At 38.5% G+C, this 23,248-nt stretch overlaps 1 protein-coding gene across 1 annotated transcript in view; it reads right to left on the bottom strand.

Annotated features, from left to right (window-relative positions):
- Positions 1–23,248, bottom strand: part of dipk2ab (divergent protein kinase domain 2Ab) — a 70,338-nt gene that overhangs the window by 13,361 nt on the left and 33,729 nt on the right. Inside the window, exon 3 of the mRNA XM_067435619.1 lies at positions 7,406–7,709. Within this exon, the coding sequence (XP_067291720.1) occupies positions 7,406–7,709 (304 nt within the window). The remainder of the gene's footprint in view (positions 1–7,405; positions 7,710–23,248) is intronic.

Raw genomic sequence — 23,248 nt, 5'->3', positions numbered from 1 at the left:
CAATGGTGATCAAAAAACAAAAGAGAAAGATAAAAGTACTTTTGTAGCTTTAAAAAAGACTATTTGTATGAATTAATGATATTAGTTATATTTCATATATACAGTGAAGACTGTTATTTTACATTTAATGATTCAATTTTTGCATCTTAATATAGTTATATTTACCTGAAAAGCAAAGCGCTGCTTATTTCAACTGTATATTTCTTGTATTGTATTTATCTATGCTTGTAATTTGTTTGATCTGGTGAAAGTTTTTATATCGCAATAATTATAATTTTTCTTTTCCAATATCATGTAGCCCTATGCAAAATAACGTTAAAATACCCTTCTCAATGAGTATCCCTGTAAAAACAGTCACATATGGATTGCGTTAGCATAAACAATTAAGAAAGAAACTGGATCTGTATCATTGTACTGGATCCGTGCATTCTTTCTTAAAGTGACAGCAGTTAACCATTAGAACTGTAATAGTAAAAACGCGCTAAAAGAGAGAGTAATATACTTAGCTATTTCAAATGGAAAGACGTTAGCCAATCACAGCAGTGAGCATTTACACCGAAGTCTCACAGCAGACATGCCCCTTTGATTTGAAAAATGCCTTTGATTTCTAAATTAAGGAAATGTTTGATGTAAAAAACATTCTAACATTATAAGAAACATCCCAAGAAACCCCAAGAAACATCATAAGACAATAAAACAACGCAGTTCATGACCTCTTTAAGTGGTGCTTGTAATTTTTTTTGGTATTTTCTATGCAGATTGACCTACAAGATCACCTTGATCATTCTAGAATGATTTTTCAAGCAACCCGATGAAACGGTTTTCATAGCACAATAAATAAAATCGCCCTAGTGTGTAAGCACATGTTGTGAATCATTTAGCATGAGAACATTTTCTACTCACATAATTGCACAACTTAAAGGTAATTATTTGTGAATGAAACCCAATGTCCTTAAGCTAGCTTGTAAACACCGTGCTTTAGTACTTCTTCAAAGCTGAGCTAAAACAATTTCAATTCATCCTAGCGGAGCTGTTTGACTGGTAAAAGGGGACACCCTCCCCTCGAGGGCTCGATCCCACTTCAATGACAGAGCTTCTTCTGTGAGGCTTTTGGCACCATGACAAGTCGCCATTGAAAAGAGAACCAACTGGCGTCACTCTGTCCTCACGTGTGAGTCTCTCGCACACACACGCGCACATAGACACTTCTTCTATCTGAGGCTTTCAGAAACAAACCTTGTTCCCTGAATAGTGTTTTATCTGATGTTGGGTATCTCCCCTGAGATTCTAGTCACAAAACACAAAGGCACATGTTTCTATGTGCCGGTGACGTGCTCGATACTGACGTGCTGGGTATATAACAGCACTTCTGCGTCATTCTGAGGCCTACAGGTGTTTAGCAGGGTTTATAAATGTACCTTGAGTAAATGATTGAATGTATAAATTAAAAAAAAAAGCTGTAGATTGACTTATAATGCCCTATTTTACTGTCACGACGAGTGACAAAAATTCCACACTAGAATTAATACAGGTTTGCAAGGTCCCACAAAATGATGCTGTGGGGAGACAATCTATAAAAGCACTAGTCTCTGAACAAATCACACGTCATTTGACCACAAAGAATAAAGACAGTTATTTGTTTTGCCCATTCATCCTTGAATTTTTGGTCTACATAACTGTTTTCTATGTATCAGACTAATCCATTGTGTCATCGCATTCAGGATCAGATGTGTAGCTGTATCAGTGATCTTGTTTGCACATAAATTTAATTTTAAGAAGATGGGATTTAATGTGAGCATACACAGTGCTGGTTCATACTTAGAGCACTAGAGTATGACGGATGGTATAGTGCTATGATAAGAATTCATATCATAACACAAATAAACACCGGTATTCTGTATGAACCAGTATACCGCTCAGCACTACTACCGGTACCTAGTAATTATATGCAAAAATAAAATAAAAAATGTCTGTAATTTATTAATATTTACATCTAAACTTTTATATTTTTAAATTCTAGTGATTTTTTTGCACACATTTTATTGCCTTTTGTTATTTGTAATGACTTTTTTTCTATTTAAATTTTATTTCAGTTTTAGTCATTTTAGTACTTAAAACTCGTTTTATTTCAGTTATTGCTAAAACAACATTTCTGCTTAATATACAGCATTTTATAAAATACCATTTAAAGATTTCAAGCTTAAGTTTCTCATCTAATATTTACATTTTATTTGATTTACGCTTTATTCCAAATAACAAAAAAAAAAAATTCCGTATAGGTTTAGTTTTAATTAACTATAATAACATTGTTCCAAAGGTTTTTTTTCTTCTGTGGAACACGAATGATGATATTCTGAAAAGTGTCTTGTTTTGGACACCATTGACAAACTATTAAAAAAAAGAGTTTTAAATAACTTGTTTTCTGTTGTGCAGAAGAAAGTAATTCTTCAAATATAGGCGTGAGTAAATTACAGAATTTGTATTTGATAATTTTTTTGGTATCATTCCATGCGTACAATTATTCACCACAACATAATCATAGCAGTAGTCTGTATGAGTCTGTGCATTATATTCCAAGTCTTCTGAAGTCATATTACAGCTTTTTGTATAGAACAAACCAAAATACTGAAGCCTGGTTCACGAAAAAAAAAGAGCTCTTTCGAGTCTCATGTTTTTCATTAACTGTTTGATATGTTGCAAAGAATCTGAATAATTCATCTCAAAATCATCTTACTCCGGGATCTAGTTGCAGCAGTTAACAGCTCAATGGAGGGAATAACTTAAAATGTTGGCTAAAATAGTTAAAATAGCTTCAGAAGACTTTAGCACACTAGCCATACAGACTACTTTTACGGTATGACTATGTTGCTTTTGGGTGCATTTTTAGTTTTAGAAAGGTACAGTACCCATTAATTGTAATTGCATGGGGGGAAAAGATCAGTAAATTCTCAAATATTTATTTATTTGTGAGAAAACGCTTCCCTGCCAAAAACTTAATTTTTTGTGTTTCCGTGTTTTAACTGTTAGATGCTAGGGGGAGCCATCTTCTAAATGAGTACAAGATCTCCTGATCAAAACACAGACGAGGAAAACGCAAAAAAACAACAACAACAACAACAATGTGATCATATGTAAGCAGATGCATATGTAAAAATAATGTGATCATCATCAGTAAACTGCATATAAATCAAAACTCTCTGATCTTACTGAATGAAATGTGGACCCAGCACAAGCTACAGGACTGTGAAGCAATAGGGGTGTTGATGGACTATCTACTCCATCTGTGTTTGATCATCGCTCTGAATCTGATCTAAATCTTTTTCTTCTTTTTTTCGTGATTTTCTCAGCTTTTTATTCAAAATGTTGCTTTTTTTATGAACCATACCCATATTCAAGTGTTGATAAAAAAAAGGAATGCATGAAGCTTTTTTTTCTTTTTTTTAAAGCAGAGGGTCTATTCTTTATTCTGATATATTGCATGTTCAGATATTTATATAGCAAAAAATTCTATAGACCCTTACATTTTTGTAAAAAAATATCAAAAATCCTGGCGGTGGCTGGCAACTTTTTTTGGCTGGCACATATTTAAAAATGCTGGTGGGGAATGAGTTAAGTATGGTGTACATTTTAGGACATCCTCAGACCTTAAAAAAACAACCTCCAGCACTAAATCATGTACAATCAGGCATCGGACGAAAAAGCCTCAGACAGACATTAAAGGGTTAATTCAGCCAAAAAAACACCTGTAAGACCTTCGTTCATCTTCAGAACACAAAATAAGATATTTTTGTTGAAAGCTGATGGCTGAGAAAGGCTTCAGAAAGGCCTCGATTGGCATTCAGTAAAATTGGTGGATAAAGTCATTATTTAGACTTTTGTGTGCACAATAACTATTTTCGTCGCATTGTAAAATTATTGTACAACCACTGTAGTGAGATGGACTTTGTAACGACGTCTTAAATGCCTTTATGGGTCTTGTGAGTGGGTCAGTGAAAATGTACTAATTCCAATGGAGGCCTATCTGAAGCCTTTCTCAGCCATCAGCTTTCAAAAAAAATATCTTAATTTGTGTTCCAAAGATGAACGAAGGTCTTACAGGTGTTTTTGGGTGAATTAACCCTTTAAGGCAGTAGGGCTGTGTATTGCCAAGAATCTGGCAATACAATACGTATCACGATACAGGGGTTACGATACGATATATTGTAATATATTGCGATATTGTAAGAGAGGCAATATATTGCGATATTTCTTTTTTGTGTTTTTTTTAATAATTTAAAAGAATAAAGAACACAACCATATGCCTAAAACACGAGACAAAGTATTTTATTTAATTAATACTGTATAATTTATATAACTAATCACTATTTTGTGCAATCTGAGTAAAGTAAAATGTAAAGTGACTGCTGGATTCTTTATGTGTATATGTTTTGAAGGTTCACAGTATAGCAGTGGCTATTTAACAACAGAAAGTGCAGTCCATTTCCTGACTGAATGACTGTTTGTTTTATATTTAATACAGTTAAGCTATTTTCTATAAAGCAGTCTATTGTATAAAGTGCTATTTCATGTACTGAACTGCCGAGCTGGTGCATCCATATCCACATCGCTATGATCTTTCATTCTACTGCCACCGCTGTCAGTTTTGGTGTGTGTTTATTTTGTTACTGAAAGGAAAACGTGCAGTACATTCTATCAAAACGCTTCTCAGCAGCGCGGGTGACGTCAGGATGTTAAGCGAGCTCTTAGTTTCAATGTGTTTCCCAAGTATTAGATTTTAACTTGGCCTATTTTGCAAACAAAATGATTCTTGTCGATTTCCTTAGTGGCTTCTTTTTAGCTGAAGCCAAAATGAGTCCACACTTCAGCTCTGTATACTGCAGGAGTGGAATAATTCTATCGTCTTGAGAGCTGGGTTTGCTAATGCAAACACTAGCGATGCACGCACTTTTACCTTGCGCTTCGCCGGCTCCACGTCAGTTATGTTCTGAGATAACACTGCCATCTAGCGGTTGGGTGTTATACATTCTATGGTTCAAACCGAACACAAAGCCACGAATCTTGGATGTAAAAAAATAAATATATAAATATCGATTGTGTTTTTGAGAATCGATACAGTATTGCCAAACATAATATCGCGATATTCACGTGTATCGATATTTTCTTACACCCCTATAAGGCAAGGTCGTCAAGTATATTTGGCCACGGGCCAAATCAAGGGATCATTTAATAAATAAATAAAAATAATCAGAACATAAAATAGGATTTGAATAAGCCCATTATTGGCATGTTTGATCGCTCTTAACGAACTATGTTTTATTATTTTCACTTTCCATATTGTGAATAATAGATGTATTTTAGTTTGCTTGTTTCACATGGAACCTATTGTAATACTTATTTGACGTCACGTAACATACTTTTACGCTCAGAATTATTCCTTGGCATCCTCACGTAGTAAACTGCATTTTTTTTTGCAATCGTTTGCGTTTTGGAGGTAGGCTAAACAATTACATCGAGTGCAGAGTGATGTTAACATTTAAGATAGCACTACCAAAGGGTCTAAAGAGGAAAGTTAACAGCGAAAATATGGCATACAAAGAAGAAGGGGAAGACTGCATGCATCCTACCTGGTTTTGTGAATGCAAAAGCTGAAGTTGTCACAAAGATTCAGACGGCACCACGAGACGAGGCACCTTTTTTGCTGGTTCTTGTCAATATGTTTTAATAAAAAAGGAAGCTGAATTTAAGTTGTTATTGTTCACATGTTGGTGCTGACGCCCCGCGATAGAATCAAACGTTTCAATATTTCAGTGTTCGTTTTATCATCATACCAGACATTTCATGACGGCTCTTTTAGAGGCGTGTCTAGCGATCTATTCCACACACGCTTGAATGTCTTTCAGAACTTTTCAAATTGAAAGCTCTGAATTTATCCGAAAAATAAAATATTGCTGCTAAAACGTATGCTGTATTTTGTTTAAGGCAAAATCACTAAAGACAAAACTGATTGGATGTTGATATAAATTTGCACTGCCCGCTCTGAGCGGGGCTCGAACTTTCGTCTTTTCTGCACGGTAGTCTGACGCTTTAACGATGAGGCTAAAAGCTGCGTAATTTTCCACTGGCCACTAGACGAACTGAGCGTCTCTTGAAATAATGGGATTTTACCAGCACAGTTCTCATTAGCTCACCTCCATTACACTGACAGATATATTTCAGAATCAGCCGCTATCAAAACAATCTGCCATATTTGGCAGATGCGAGCGCGCCGCGGGCCAGATATTATCGCTGGCAGGCCACTTTTGGCCAACGGGCCAGTTGCCGACCACTGCTTTAAGGCATTGAACGACACGCACATAGAAGTAAGTGTGGAATTTCGAATGACCTGCCTCAATGTGACATCACATGCACATGGTTTTCTTAGAGCTCTAATTAAATGTTACACTGGTTAAGTTGTATAGAACATGTCCCACTGAGATTATTTTGTAAACGTGTATTATTCTCTAGTTCTATTTGCATGTTTAAAAAGTTAGCTAAATATCACATTGCAACTAGCTAGCTTGTATGTTGGCAAAATCTTTTGAAACTGTTGTTATAAGCACAGTGCTGCTTTGTGCATTTTCATTCGGCCCAATGCTGTTTTTCTACAGACCAATGTGAAAATCGTCATGTTCTCTTCTGTATAGAACTTGACCAGTGTAACATTTGACTAAAACTAAGAATAAAATATCAAGTAAAGCCCCTCTCTTTCTCTCTCTGCTTAAAAAAAAAAAAATGTAATGCTTGAATAACAATTAGCCTTCATAACATAGCCTGCACGCATACTCATCGATGTGATCAGATACTTTCTTAACTGCTGTCATTTTTGTTGTGTGCACATATTTATAGAAACGTCACTCTCAGCAGGGTGGATGGTGTCGGGATGTTCACTAACAGTATGTACCTGGAACAGTATGCCCTGGAAAGGTACTTCCAACTTTGTTTTACCCCTAAGTAAAGAAAAAGAACTTTGCAGTGAATATATCGGGGCCTTGAGTCCAATGCTGTTTTATCTGAGGCTGTTTCGTCCAATGCCTCACTGTACGAGACCTGACACCTTGTTGTTTTTCCTAAGACCCAAAGCCTTTCAGTCGGAGATGCGGTGCCATTTTGTCCAATGACTGAAGCCTTTTAGTCTGAGGTATGATGCCTCTTCATCATAAGATGTCCGAGGATGTCCTAAAATGTTTACTGTACATGAGGGTGTGTAAATGATAACAGAATTTAAATTGTATGTGTATTGTATACATTTTTGGGGGAGCAAATTTGAGTGTAGGATGCAGTTATCACTGCAGTAAATCAACAAACTGTGTGTGTAGAGAATGAGATTCACTGTAAATGAAGGAAATAGGGCAATCTATTAACTTACTCTGTTTGATCAACCTCTTGTCGGCCACCACAACATTCTCTGCATCCACCACAATGACCTTCCCGTCCCGCGGGCCCACGGCAAAGTTATCGAAGCTGACGTCCAGCAGGTAGAGAGCAAAATCAAAATCATTGTTGGTAAGCTGCTCAGCAATGTCCATCAGTTGCTTGGCCAGGTCTACTCTCTTTTCCCAGGGAGCATTGAAGAAACTCCACAGCTCCTCACCCACGTAGTTGACCGCCACCATCCGCCCACAAGCCCCCAGGTACTTCGCAAACGGCCAGCCTTCGTCTGAAGGGAAACTCTGAAACGAGCACACAAGGGAACGATTTGGAGTTAAGTTCAATAACAGTTAAAAGACCATACTGAGTGAGTTTTCTAAATTCCCATCGTACCCCTTCAACAAACATCAAGCTCAAATGAGAATGTTTCTTCAGCCAAACTAAGTTGGCTACTCCATATGAACTTCAAATACCTTCATATAACAACAGTAAATTGGACTATGGGGAATTGCGATTGGTTTCAACGCTGACGGCAATGCTTCTGGTGTCCAGACTTTGGAATTGAAATGTTTTGAGATGAAAGCTAACAGCTCTGGTAGGAGGGCTACTTGAAGAGGGGGGAAAACACGACATCAATTGCATGCAAAACAGCAGGTTATTATTTTAATATGATGCTTGTTTTGTCTGACTCACATCGAGGCAGGAAAATTGTGGATGCTGGGGAGGCATCTGTCAGTTGTGACTTTACTTTTCTAGCCTCTTCAGATACACACAAATGAGGCAACTAAAGCAGCGGTGCCCCAGTAACTGGGTTGGTCTCTCAGGGCCTTGAGTGGGCACGTCTCATTACAGCTACTCTGTCTATTCCATCTAACGCAGCATGGAAGAGCAGAGTCAATTAGATATGAAAGAGCACAAATTAGAGCAAAATAAAAGGAAAAACCAAATACATTCATTGTCCAGGACAGACAATCTGGTTTATTCAATCAGAGTGCCACTCTATTTTAATGATTCATATTTGAAATGTACAAAACCTTCGTCTGGTTTTGCTCTGGAAACTTACAGCCGATATTCAGCAATAATTCCACCTGCTTTATTTTTCCGAGCTACTCAAATGACTCACACGAGCTTCATTGATATTGACAGGCAGAGCTGTGCAAGGGAAAAAGGCGTACAACTGCAATCGGATTCCCTTTTATTTCACAGTCAGAGAAATTGAATAGTCTAGTTTAATCTGCCTCAGAATCTGGTTAAAGTTTAATGTAGAGTCTCATTAATATTTCACTATACACATATTATTTAAAAACATACAATCAGTAAAAGGACGCAGAATAAAACGACTACAGTTCAGTCCGAGAGCTTTTTGTTACACACTCTTAGACTGGTAATGCAGAACGGGAGATCACAAATGGTGCTTTCGGAATAGCATTTTCAGTATCAAGTATGCTGTGCACAAAATCTTAATTTTCTTTATACATGGAATACCCAGATAAGGTAATACTGAAGTTTGACGTGATGGGAGTACCCCTAATTTGTAATTGATTCTCAATAATGTCCAAAGATCTTTAAAAGTGTCCAAGATCTTTTAAAAAAACTTAACATATCATGTGCCAAGTTACAAGAAAAATCTTGGTTGCATTTTATTTTACACTATGTGCACTGACTTACATGTACTTAGCTAAAAAAATGTTTAATATAAGGTGAATACATGGGTTAAGGTTAGGTTTAGGAAAAGGTTCAGGGTTAGTACCTAGTACCTAATTACTGTTATAAGCACATGGGGAACAGGACTGTAAAATACATTTCTACAAAAATATTTTATTTAAATTAAATCTTTTGTTTATTTAATGACTCTAAAAATGTATGTGGCATAACCTTCAAGTAAAAGCTATGTACTTTTGTACTGTTACCCTAATTCATAAAACTACATAATACCCAGATTAATATGCAGAAGTTAGGTGGCTCCGAGTCATTTACATTCATTATTATTGTAATGTTATGTGCTTCGAGACATGAGGTAATTTAACATATTTCATGACACTTTTCAGACTCAGCTCTGGCTGTGTGCATTCGTGTGTTTTAGAGGTGTGGCTTTGAAGAAGGTGGGATAATATGCTTTCAAAGCTTGCTATTGCTAGCCTCTAGGAATCTGCACACCCTAGTTTTAAAACAAAACCAACTACCTACTAATTTACTGGCTTGTCATGTTGCTGAAATAATGTACTAGCAAACCTTATTTAGCATTACATATTGATAGAATAATTACTTGCATACTGTAACGTTAGTTAGCGTTATATTATCTTACTAGCTATTTATTACTTATAATTATAGAAATAGTGCAAAGCCATACAGTTACATTACATGTATTGCAAAATACATAATGTTTTGAGGAACAAGATTGTAGTCAAAGTATGGGCAGGCCATAGTCAATGTAAATCATATTGTTTATGTTTCATCCGTTCCAGTGAATGTGCCATAACTGTTTATCCGCCGTCATCGGGGGCCCTGCGTGTTCACGGCAAGCTTCGTTGTGATGGGGAGGAGCTGTGGAGGGAGGGCTGTAGCGCAGCAGAGAGTAAGGGGGAGTGACCCGTGAGTTGTGCTTGTTCAAATTGTCAACATTTTCTAAAACCTCCGTACTGCAGCTTTAAGTGACATACTACTAGGGCTGCCCTTGACTAAAGATTTTTCTAGTCGACTAGTAGTCGTTCATTTAAGCCATTAGACGACTAATCGCATGTTTATATTAATAAGCCATAAATCATTATAATGAGACTTTAATTGCCTATATACAGTAGGTACGGAAAGTATTCAGACCCCTTACATTTTTCACTGTGTTATATTGCAGCCATTTGCTATTTTTTTTATTTCTCATTAATGTACACACAGCACCCTATATTGACAGAAAAACACAGAATTGTTGACATTTTGCAGATTGATTAAAGGTCCCATTCTTCGCGTGTTTTCGAAGCTTTGATTATGTTTACAGTGTGCAATTCATGTTTCGCGTGTAAAAAAAAAAACAGTATTTTTCACACAATTTACTTATCTGTACACCGCTGTTTTCTCTGTCTTAAAAACGGCCTGATGATTTCCTTGTTCTATGAAGTCCCTCCTTCAGAAATACGTAACGAGTTCTGATTAGGCCAGCACTTCCCGTGTTGTGATTGGACAGCAGCTTAGCGCACTTTGCCCGGAAAGGTCCCGCCTCTTACCATAACGGGGAGATGCAAGCGCTCAATGTGCGCTCTTCTCCACGTTGGAGAGCAACAAGATCACGCCCCCTATTTTGCATGTTCTTGTGGGCGGAGGTTCTGTACTAGTTCTAGTGACATCATTCATGAAGGAAGTGCAGGGGTGTAGTCCAAACCGGCCGTTCGCTGTAAGCTTTGAAAGGGAACTTCTGTTAAATAATATATCTCGCTTGGCATTGAACTTTGAGCTTTATAATTTTACAGGTATTATTTATGCTCTAACAGCAACATTACACACTAACTAAAGTTTGAAAGATGGAATCGTGAAGAACGGGACCTTTAAAAAAGAAAAACTGAAATATAACATGGTCCTAAGTATTCAGACCATTTGCTGTGACACTCATATATTTAACTCAGCTGATGTCCATTTCTTTTGATCATCCTTGAGATGGTTCTACACCTTCATTTGAGTCCAGCTGTGTTTGATTATACTGATTGGACTTGATTAGGAAAGCCGCACACCTGTCTATATAAGATCTTACAGCTCACAGTGCATGTCAAAATGAGAATCATGAGGTCAAAATAAATGCTTGAAGAGCTCAGAGACAGAAATGTGGCAAGGCACAGATCTGGCCATGGTTACAAATCAATTTCTGCTGCACTCAAGGTTCCTAAGAGCACAGTGGCCTCCATAACCCTAAATGGAAGACGTTAGGGATGACCAGAACTCTTCCTAGAGCTGGCTGTCTGGCCAAACTGAGCTATGAGCGGGGGAGGAAAGCCTTGGTGAGAGAAGTAAAGAACCCAAAGATCACTGTGGCTGAGCTCCAGAGATGCAGTCGGGAGATGGGAGAAAGTTGTAGAAAGTCAACCATCATTGCAGCCCTCCACCAGTCTGGGCTTTATGGCAGAGTGGCCCGATGGAAGCCTCTCCTCTTTTTAGTTTGCTAAAAAACACCTGAAGGACTCCAAGATGATGAGAAAAAAGACTATCTGTTCTGATGAGACCAACTTTTTGGCTTTAATTCTAAGCGGTATGTGTGGAGAAAACAGGCACTGCTCATCACCTGTCCAATACAGTCCCAACAGTGAAGCATGGTGGTGGCATCATCATGCTGTGGGGGTGTTTTTCAGCTGGAGGGACAGGATGACTGGTTGCAATCAAGGGAAAGATGAATACGGCCAAGTACAGGGATATCCTGGACAAAAACCTTCCTGCAGAGTGCTCAAAACCTCAGACTGGGCTGAAGGTTCACCTTCTAACAAGACAATGACCCTAAGCACACAGCTAAAAAACGAAGAAGTGGCTTCACAACAACTCTGTGACTGTTCTTGAATGGCCCAGCCAGAGCCCTGACTAACCCAATTAAGCATCTCTGGAGAGACCTGAAAATGGCTGTCCACCAACGTTTACCATCCAACCTGACAGAACTGGAGAGGATCTGCAAGGAGGAATGGCAGAGGATCCCAAAATCCAGGTGTGAAAACTTGTTGCATCTTTCCCAAAAAGACTCATGGCGGTATTACATGAAAAGTGTGCTTCTACTAAATATTGAGCAAAGGGTCTGTATACTTAGGACCATGTGATAAGCTGTTCTTTTTTTTATTTTTTATAAACCTGCAAAAATGTCAACAATTCTGTGTTTTTCAATATGGGGTGCTGTGTGTACATTAATGAGAAAAAAATGAACTTGAATGATTTTAGCAAATGGCTGCAATATAACAATATAAGTGAAAATGTAAGGGGGCCTCAATACTTTCCGTATCCAATAAAAATACAGCCTAATCAGCGCTCTAATGCCCGCATAAAGCTCGTCATAATGCACCAGCAAGCAATGATTATGAATGTGGCGTGAAAAAAACAGCAAAGAGATTAATAATTTATTGATAACATTTTCTGTTGTTGTTTTTTTTAGCTGCAGAGATGAAGCCGACAATGCTGATACATCATCTCTGCAGTAGTGGGCGTAGCCAGGTCATTTAATTTGTATAGAGAGTCTGGCCACTCTCCATTGACAAGCGTCAGCTTCCTTGAAGGCGGGTACTCTGTTGAAGATTTTTAAACTATTGGATCTGCCAAGAGCCACTCTGGCTCTGCCATAACCTTTGTTATTACCACATTGATGGGTAAATATTCATAATTATTCGTCCCTGAAATAAACTCAACATAATGAGGTCATGACAACAATGTAGCCCACTACTGTATGAACCAGTCTTGTGACCAAATAACCAAACACATTATATTTTGCCTGCTCTCAGTAAAAATTGAATTTCCCTCATCAGTTCTTTCGTGCTATCCCTCTTCCTAGTCTTCCTCTCCATCTGTCTTTCCATCAGCTGTGTATATGCAGAAGCAAGACAGCTTTGATGTTGCATTAATCCTTTGACTCTTTAGCCATGGCCACTAAGAAGGGACAGATGAGATAAGACTTAAACTATCAAGCCATGCTCCAGTTAGACTAACAAATCCATGCGGTAAACACACACTCCCTTCTAATCAGTGCTAAACCGTGCTAACAATTTCTACAAATCCAATTTGTTCCAAAGCACTATAAAATGGAGTGTGCAATAATAACAATATTAGCCCACGCTGATATTAGTAATTAGCGTGAGGCAGAGCGAAAGCGGGCGTGCAGTCTGCGAGTAAGGCCGGTCAATACTCTAAGAGGACTGGGTCAATCAGCAGAGAACAGCCCAGCCTCAAAGCGCTGCTCATTCCCTGCACACTTCCTGTGTTTGTTCGATCAGGGGCTCTCCAGAAGGAAGGGGGAGAAATCCATGGAGGGGAGGAATACACCTCCCAAACCTCAAAGAGAAGGATTTGAATAGAGAAACAGCAGGCCAGTAGCTTTTGTGTTGGGCTTTGTTGCTCTGTTAATGAGGGTTAAGGGTGGCCTTTACCAAAGAAAGACGTAAGGAGGCTGTTCATCATTACAGCATATACAGGTGCATTTACATAGCTTAGTTCATGCAGAAGAAACTGTCAGTCTGAATTGATCAAAAGTGACAGTAAAGACTTTTACATTGCAACAACAAAAATCTCTTTAAATAAATGTTCTTTTTAACTTTCTATTTAAAGAATTCTGGAAAAAAGTATCATATCAAGTATCAAATATTAAGCAGCACAACGGTTTTCAACACTGATAATAAGAAAATGTGTCTTGAGCATTGATGATTTTCGACCACCCTCTACAATGCAAGTTGTAAATCACTCTCATATGTAATTAATACTGCCTTCACGTTGTTATCAGAAATGCCCTGCTCCCCATTTCTGAAGTTGTGATTATGAGCTCATCGCATTCAAATTTGGACTTGAGAGGGTGTTTTTCTTCAGTTTTTTTTACCTAGGAAACTAGTATTTAATATAATTCTGATAGCATGTGAAAGCAGCATTAATCTTCACTCTGGGAGACCAAATAATGTCTATCATTAGCTACTGGCTATTGAATACTTCGATTTTACTCGCCCGGGTGTGTGCGCGCACATGTGTGTGTGTGTGTGTGTGTGTGTGTGTGTGTGTTAGAGGGCAAGTACAAGTTAACCATAGATATAGTTTCACTCACTGAAAACTGACGGAGCACTTGAGAGTTTCCCTCTCTGTCAAACGATCTGTACTATTTCAGTTCATCTCAATGGACGTGCAGCATACCTGTATGTACGCTGACAATGCGATTAATATTCATGAATCAAAAAGCTTATCAATCCTTAGTGTGGTAGTTAGTAAATGATTAGTATTATCATCTTTTAATAAAAATTACTATTATTGGAACCACTCCATATTGGGTGGTCTTAAAGGGTTAGTTCGCCCAAAAATGAAAATTCTGTCATTAATTACTTACCCTCATGTCTTTCAACACCCGTAAGACCTCCGTTTCATCTTCAGAACATAAATGAAGATATTTTTGTTGAAATCCCATGGCTCAGACAGGTCTTCATTGACACCAATGTCATTTCCTCTCTCAAGACCCATAAAAGGCACTAAAGACGTCGTTACAAACTCATCTCACTACAGTGATTCTACAATAATTTTATGAAGCAATGAGAATAGTTTGTGTGTGCAAAAAAACTAAATAATGACTTATATAGTGATGGGCCGAATTCAAAACAAAGTTTTGAATGGTTATGAATCAGTGTATTGACTCATGATTCGAATCACGTGTCAAACTGCTAAAATCACGTGACATTGGTGATCCGAATGAATCATTGCAAGACGCATGAAGTTCTGTTTATTAACCGCTAGAGCACAAACATTTACAGACTGCAGCTTTAAACATCACCACCAGTCTTAAGTTCATTTAAAATGGCAAATAAATCCACTCAACACTTTTTTACTCAAATACATCTGTGGTTGAACAACTGATGATCAAACCTAATTCTACCACCTGCACACTTGATCCTATTCCAACATACCTTCTAAAAACCCTTCTGCCCTCACTTATTCAACCCATTACTCAAGCTATAAATAGATATCTTGCCACTGGTTATGTTCCGCATGATCCAAAAGTATAGCAGCTGTCATTCAAATACTAAAAAAAGTCCGAACTTGATAACATCATTCAGAACAATTGCAGACCAATATCAGACCTCCCATTCATTGCCAAATTGCTTGAGAAGGTACAACTGCAGTCACATCTAGAGCAAAATAAACTTTTTGAACCATTTCAATCAGTTTCTGTCCCAATCATAGCACAGAAACAACACTTTTAAAAGTGCTAAACGATCTTCTTCTGGTTTCTGAATCTGGTGCACACAATATCCTAGTTCTGCTGGATCTCAGTGCAGACTTTGACACCATACGTCACTCTTTGCTCCTTTCAATACTTTCTGCGATAGGCATCACTGGTGCTGCTCTACAATGGTTGACATCATATCTATCAGATATACAGCAGTTTGTTAGGATAGGTAAGGATCAACCCAGTACCGTTACTATCACTCATGGTGTACCTCAAGGTTCTGTACTTGGTCCTCTATTATTTCTCATTTATGTGCTGCCACTGGGTCAGATAATCAGACGACACGTTCTTAACTTTCAGTTACATAGTTACTCAAATTTATTTAACGGTTAAACCCAACTCAGCTTGTCTACCTACTTCTGTTAACTCCTACCTTTAGGAACTTAAAAACTGGATGACGGATAACTTCCTACAGCTTAATACTGATAAAAATGAAATCAAGTTGATTTGCCCTAAATCACAGAATTTGCCACAAGATGACATTTTCATTGATATTGATGGTGTCCAGATTAGACCTTCAAAAACTGTACAGAATCTGGGAGTACTGCTTGACCCCACATTATCTTTCGACTAACATATTGGTCAGACAGTTGAATCATGCTTTTTCCAGTGAAATATTGTTCGTATCCGCCTCTCCCTTAACTTTAGCGATGGTGAAACTGTTATTATAACCGCCAGATTGAACAACTGTAACACCTCATACAGTGGCTTACCTATTAAGGCTATACATTGCCTCCAAATGGTGCAAAACTCAGCAGCTCAGGCCCTAAGATTTAATAAAAAAATCTGCACACATCACTCCAATCCTCAACCAACTTCAATGGCTTCCTGTGGCCAGTCATATCCAGTTTAAACTTAGTTTTAGTCTATAAAGCCAGTCATGGCCCTGCACCACAATACCTTGCTGATTTAGACCAACCATATGTTCCTGCCTGGACCCTCAGATCCAGCAAAGAAAACTAGCTTGTTGTACCAAAGTTTAAACACTCTACAGTGGAAGGAAGGACTTTTAGTGTTATTGGCCCTAAATTATGAAATAAGCTACCCCAGAATATCTGTAATGCACCTACTCTCCAGACTTTTATGTCCCAACTTAAAACTCATATATTCTCTTTGCTCAGTACATAATTATCTTTCTCTCACCTTCTCTGCCTTCAAGTTGCTTGCTATGATGCGGAATATCTGCGGAAGTGTTACTAGCATCTCATTTAACAGATAGCTTGTTTCTGTATTGGTTTTATATTTAAAAAAAAATGTTAATAGATATGTTAAGTATTTGCTCTAGCTCGTTTTAAATTATTTTGCTCCGTTATTATACTTGTTGTTGTCATCTGCTGCCATTGTACAAGCAGAATGTGGCAGTTGGTCAGTATTGTATTAGTCCCACCCCTCCTCCACTGATTGGAAGGCTGGGTAAAGTGTGGCAGTGATGAGCATTGCGTTTTACTCAAAGTTGAACATTCTCCAACTCGCGGTGACCGGCTGAGGCTTTTAAAAACTCCCAGCCTGGTTCATTACTCAAAACCGCAATCATGGGTAAGACTGCCGACCTGACTTCTGTCCAGAAGGCCATCATTGTCACCCTCAAGCGAGAGGGTAAGACACAGAAAGAAATTTCTGAACGAATAGGCTGTTCCCAGAGTGCTGTATCAAGGCACCTCAGTGGGTAGTCTGTGGGAAGGGAAAAGTGTGGCAAAAAACGCTGCACAACGAGAAGAGGTGACCGGACCCTGAGGAAGATTGTGGAGAAGGAGCGATTCCAGACCTTGAGGGACCTGCGGAAGCAGTGGACTGAGTCTGGAGTAGAAACATCCAGAGCCACCGTGCACAGGCGTGTGCAGAAAATGGGCTACAGGTGCCGCATTCCCCAGGTCAAGCCACTTTGGGCTACAGAGAAGCAGCACTGGACTGTTGCTCAGTGGTCCAAAGTACTTTTTTCGGATGAAAGCAAATTTTGCATCTCATTCGGAAATCAAGGTGCCAGAGTCTGGAGGAAGACTGGGGAGAAGGAAATGCCAAAATGCCTGAAGTCCAGTGTCAAGTACCCACAGTCAATGATGGTCTGGGGTGCCATGTCAGCTGCTGGTTGTGGTCCACTATGTTTTATCAAGGGCAGGGTCAATGCAGCTAGCTACCAGGAGTTGCACTTCATGCTTCCATCTGCTGAAAAGCTTTATGGAGATGAAGATTTCGTTTTTCAGCACGACCTGGCACCTGCTCACAGTGCCAAAAACCACTGGTAAATGGTTTACTGACCATGGTATTACTGTGCTCAATTGGCCTGCCATCTCTCCTGACCTGAACCCCATAGAGAATCTGTGGGATATTGTGAAGAGAAAGTTGAGAGACACAAGACCCAACACTCTGGATGAGCTTAAGGCTGCTATCGAAGCATCCTGGGCCTCCATAACACCTCAGCAGTGCCACAGGCTGATCGCCTCCATGCCACGCAGCATTGAAGCAGTCATTTCTGCAAAAGGATTCCCGACCAAGTATTGAGTGCATAACTGAACATAATTATTTGTAGGTTGACTTTTTTTGTATTAAAAACACTTTTCTTTTTTTGGTCAGATGAAATATGCTAATATTTTGAGATAGGAATTTTGGGTTTTAATGAGCTGTATGCCAAAATCATCAGTATTAAAACAATAAAAGACCTGAAATATTTCCGTTGGTTTGCAATGAATCTAAAATATATGAAAGTTAAATTTTTATCATTACATTATGGAAAATAATGAACTTTATCACAATATGCCAATTTTTTTAGAAGGACCTGTATATTAGGTCTTGAAGGACTAGATCTGCTACGCATGCTGCTGCAAAGCAAGTATAGACTTGCTTCTTTCATTAGATGACACAGACACACGGCTCTGAGCATGCAAAATATATTGCTGCTGCATGAATTGACATTCATAAATACCATAGCAGATCTTGGCAGATGGAGCTGGGGGAGGAGGAAGGTTTCAGAGGAACTGCTGCAGGACTAGCCTACAGCAAAAAGACTATTTAACAAGACTATTTAAATGATGAGCAAGTGATATCATTGGCTGATGAATCAGCAAATGCCAATCAGCTTGTGTCACAAGGTAATTTTGACATTGCCTGCTATTGCATGTAAAGTTTGACTAAACTTTGATGACTAAACTAGATATTAGAACAACTGTTGTTAGAATTACGTTAAGACTAAAAATTCTTCTCTCTTATCTTAAGTGTTGACATAGTCATGATGATTGGCACTGCTGGGTATCAGAATCAACGTTTGAGCGTGTGATGCACTGTCAAAAGAATAATGAATACGGTGTAGTTAAAATAATGAAAAATACAGATTCAAAACAATATTTATGGTCAGTACATTTTCCCAATTCACCCCTCAATGGAAACCCCTAACAAACATTTAAATAACTGAGGAATATTTTTGTTAAAAGTTCAAGTAATTAATCGTGTTCAGTCTATGAAGAGCTGATAAATACTCTGGTTATTTGAAGTTCCCAGAGTGCACTTAAAGCTCTAATCCAGTATCCAGGAGTTATTAACGTTACCGATGAGGCGTTGAAGTGGCAAAATAAATTGGAAACTGGGGTCTCATTTAACGTTGACTAAACTTTAATATTCCAAAAAAGAGGTGCTTGGGTGGAAATCTTCCCCTTTATCTTTTTTTAAAGAAGCATGCTTATGAGAGAGGAAGATGTTAATTCAGTGGCATTCAGAAGTGCTGAGGGAGCACAACTCTACCTGAAGTGATACAGGGCTCAGAATCAGTGGGAAATTTCCATTCTCATTCCTTTCTCACCTCTAATGTAGTTTATGTTAAAAGGAGACAAATTCAATCTTAAAAATGAATCAAATTTTTCTAAAATATATCAATATGTAAAAAAGCTCCATACACAGTGCATCAACACCAATATGAGTTATACAAAATGTAAATGTATTTCTTGCAATTTATTATATATTGCAATTTTCCAAAGGATTGTAAAATTTATTTTAAAAGACACTTAATCCGTAAGTAACTGGTTCAAAGTTGTGCTATACTTGGTAAATGATTACTAAGATAAGTTTATTTGCAGGTCTCTTGTTTTCTGCACATTTCCCTCATAATTGGCCTGGTCAAGCCGATCAGTCTCACGATTTCGAGCCGATCAGTTTTGTTGCCAGCAGTTTTGTTCTCCGACGGCGAAGTGATATACACCCGCCTCCTCACACTCACTCGTCACATTTACTCTGGGTTAATAGTGCTTGTATTGCGCATAGTTCAAAGCTTCTCAGTTTCAAACAGCTTGTGAGTCGAAAGTACCAAAATGCGTGGCTTACTGCGCTTAAACGGTTGGATGCATACAAAATTGTCAAAATGTTTGTTTTTGCGATTACGGGTCATTTTATTAAAGATAACGCATGTTGTGTAACAGTACATTGGATCCGTTCATAAACTCTTAAAGTGACAACTGTTAGACCCACCTGAAAAAATGTGTTTATTTCATACCTCTCTTTGTTCTATTGCATGTATTTACACTTTTTTTTGTATATGCTTTCAATTATAATTCTTAGAAAGAAAATCGAAATCTGCAAAAATCAGTATCTGCAGGCAGGTCAAACTTACAAAGGAAAAAAATTAAATAAAAATCGGCCAAGAAAATTGCAATTGGTGCATCTTTAGAATGAACCATGTAAATGCTGAAACTAAGATGATGGAAAAAGATAACATAAAGAAGAGAGAATGAGACTGTGTGCCCAGCGGATCTCTAGAGAATCTCACCCTGCTGAAAATGAAACGCCTCAGACAAATGGCTTTCCTCCAGAGGAGAGGATGAAAAGAGTGAACCTGCTGTTTTTACAATGTCATGCCCTTCCAAACAGCATCTCACACAAGAGCATGTCTGTTGTGTGTGATTGTGTTTGTAAGAGTGGACTAGTGAGATATCGGTGGGTCAGATAATCATTTGGTAACACTACATGTGCAGAGTCAGATGGCGGAAATTACAATGAAGATGTAAAAATTCTGTTGGCAAAACCAGAGCAAGTGCATTTATATCTTGCAGACTAAAACCTTTAGGTTTCTGTGACATTTATTCGGTTTTATACTATGGGTATGAATAGTTGACGAATGTTCTAAGCTGTTCAATTATTTTCAGGGAAACGTACAACTAAAATAGTTCCAGGCAGGTCTTGACCACATTACAGTTCCATATCCCTTTGCCAAATGCTATTAGTTATTTCTAAAGTTCCTTACAGCAAAGCTACAACAGCAAAAGAGCCAAAACCCACAACGACACTTACCAACTAGGGCTGTCACTTTTTATTCGAATATATGCATTCGAACATGACGTGAAATATCCATAATCGAACTATAAATAAACTATCCGGTTATTAAAGTGCCATGTAGCGCAATTTTTTACTGTCGGTGCGTTTACATGGAGCCAGTGTTCGAACTATACCGTGGCCTTTGGGGGAGCCCACTTTTCGGTGTGTGTGTGGGGGGGGGGTGCGCGTGGAAGAGAGGACGTGTATATTCCTTCACACACAGACAAACGGGTTAATCTATTGCTTAATGCATTGCGGAGACTCTTAATATACAATTTACAATTATTGAAGAACATCTTTGATTTTAATGAAGGAAGAAAAAAAACAAGAATTGATAGGTCAAAAAGCCCACAAATAGTCAATTAACAAAGCATCTGGCTGTCTTTGAGTTCACATGAACGGTTGAAGTTACTCGTCAGGCTACAGAAGAAAACCATAATTCCTCCATTCAACTAACGTTAGTCTTATAAGGACATTGATAGTCGCGCAGACCTATATCAACCCAGCCGCTACACATAATTGGGAATAACATGCCTTAACACAGAATCGACCACAGAGGCTTGGGGTCAGCTTCCTTTGCTGTTCTTCCAGAAATCCAAGATCAAGAAGTGGATATTCGTTTTTGTTTTTTCTACGAATCTTTGCGTTGACATGCACTAAACATGAGTGGAATTAGCACCGCAGCGCCACCACACCTTGATGGTCATGACAAGAACAGCATGTATAGTTATCTTTATTGAAGTGAATTAGATTTAAATGGCCGTCATGCATGAATTAATTATATATTTTTAGAAATGTTACATATAATAATCCACGATGATCACATTACAGAAAACTGAAATTGCACCTCAAAATAACACAGTGTCAATATTTTTGAGACCCCCCAAAATTTTTCAAATCACGTTTTCAGGGGAGCCCATGTCTTATTTAGGGGAGCCGAGCTCCCCCTAGCTCCCCCGTAGTTCGCACCCTGCATGGAGCACTGTAATCAGTTTAAAAGTCCAATCTGAATGAAAATGCTCCATATAAACACCTCAATCGTAATCAAAATGCCCAAACTGAATGAAATTGTAATCGTTTTGAGATGGGTGGGATAAACCTTTTCATTAATCGATCAAACGAAACATTTCACCATGTAAACGACCTGACCGGATTACTTTTGAGTGTGCGTCCTTATATGATGTACACAGCACGCTTTCACCACTGAAGAGCACGCGCTGCGCTCACATGCACCAAGCATGTTGACAAGAGAGGAAAGTAAATTTTTCTGAGGGATAAACTTTTTATTTCGTAAGAATTTATGAAGATAATTTTGGCATAATGACACTGTCCCTAAACCTAGCAAACAATCAACTACTTAAACTGCGCCTGACATTAGAATTTATTTTTTTCTGAGATGATTAATACAGTTTACAACAAATAAATAGCTTTTATAAAACCGTATAAGTCATGGTGGCCGTTAAGAGTTGCTATGGCATGCGTAAAGAAATTCCAGCTGCTGGAGAGGACGGCGTCGACATCTGATGCGGTAGACAAACTGAAAGCTGTGATGATTGCATAGTGGCACTTCATATCTTAATTTACACTTAAAGGGGGGGTGAAATGCTGTTTCATGCATACTGATCTTTTTACACTGTTAAAGACTTGGAATCCCATACTAAACATAGACAAAGTTTCAAAAGTTAAGGTGGACGTTTGATGGGAATATTTCTTTGTCAAAAATACTACTTCCGGTTAGTCATAAGTTTCGGCAAGTTTTTTGAGATCATGCGTCCCCTTTGACGTTAATGGGGGCGGAATTTCCTTGTATGGGCCTTACGGACAATTCTACCGGAAGAGCGTGAGAGAGAGCGAGGGAGAGAGCGAAAGCAACAGGCTACGCCCATCAAAGCGCTGGCTTGTAGGATGCTGGACAGGTGATGTGCACATAACAATGTCACCAAAAAAGTGCGTTTTTGGTTGCCAGACCAAGACAGTCCTGCACAGATTCCCCAAAAACCCTGCGGTAAGGCAACAGTGGATGTAATTTGCTTTTCCGGATCAGCAACTGAGTTGCGCGAATGTTTATATCTGTTCGCTGCATTTCGGTGCCGACTGTTTCATAAACAAGGCCCAGCTCGACACAGGATTTTCCGATCGCCTAATGCTGAAGGATGGAGCAGTCCCAACGTTAGTACCGCAGGCTGTGAGTAAGACTGCTTCAAATGTCTGTGTTTTTGCCTATGCTCATCAAGTAGCCCAAACATGATCACGTATAGTTAATTGATCAATGGAGCATGCGATGTGTAGTGCGTGTACATTTGTTTAGCTGGCCACTATATGTGTAACTTTATGTTTGTGTATTGTAAAAGCACTCCAAACAACAATACACAAAGAGGGGGGAAATATGTTGAACTAAATAAGCACGCTTCTTCATTCAAATGCGCTACTATTCCGTGTCTTTCTATGTAAACACTAACTTAGCCTGCCGTGCAAAACCAGTCCGCTTACTGTCTACACAAACCACGCGTAAACACACACACACACGTGCACAACTGCACTTCCCACATGTACACCTTCAAAGACAAAAATACGACGATATAATTCAAGTATAAATATGTAAATAACACAAGTCGCTAA

Source organism: Pseudorasbora parva, chromosome 24, assembly GCF_024679245.1.
Source record: "Pseudorasbora parva isolate DD20220531a chromosome 24, ASM2467924v1, whole genome shotgun sequence".
In the NCBI taxonomy this organism is placed as follows: domain Eukaryota; kingdom Metazoa; phylum Chordata; class Actinopteri; order Cypriniformes; family Gobionidae; genus Pseudorasbora; species Pseudorasbora parva.
Note: the sequence above shows the minus strand (reverse complement) of the source record. Positions and strands in the feature narration are given on the sequence as shown.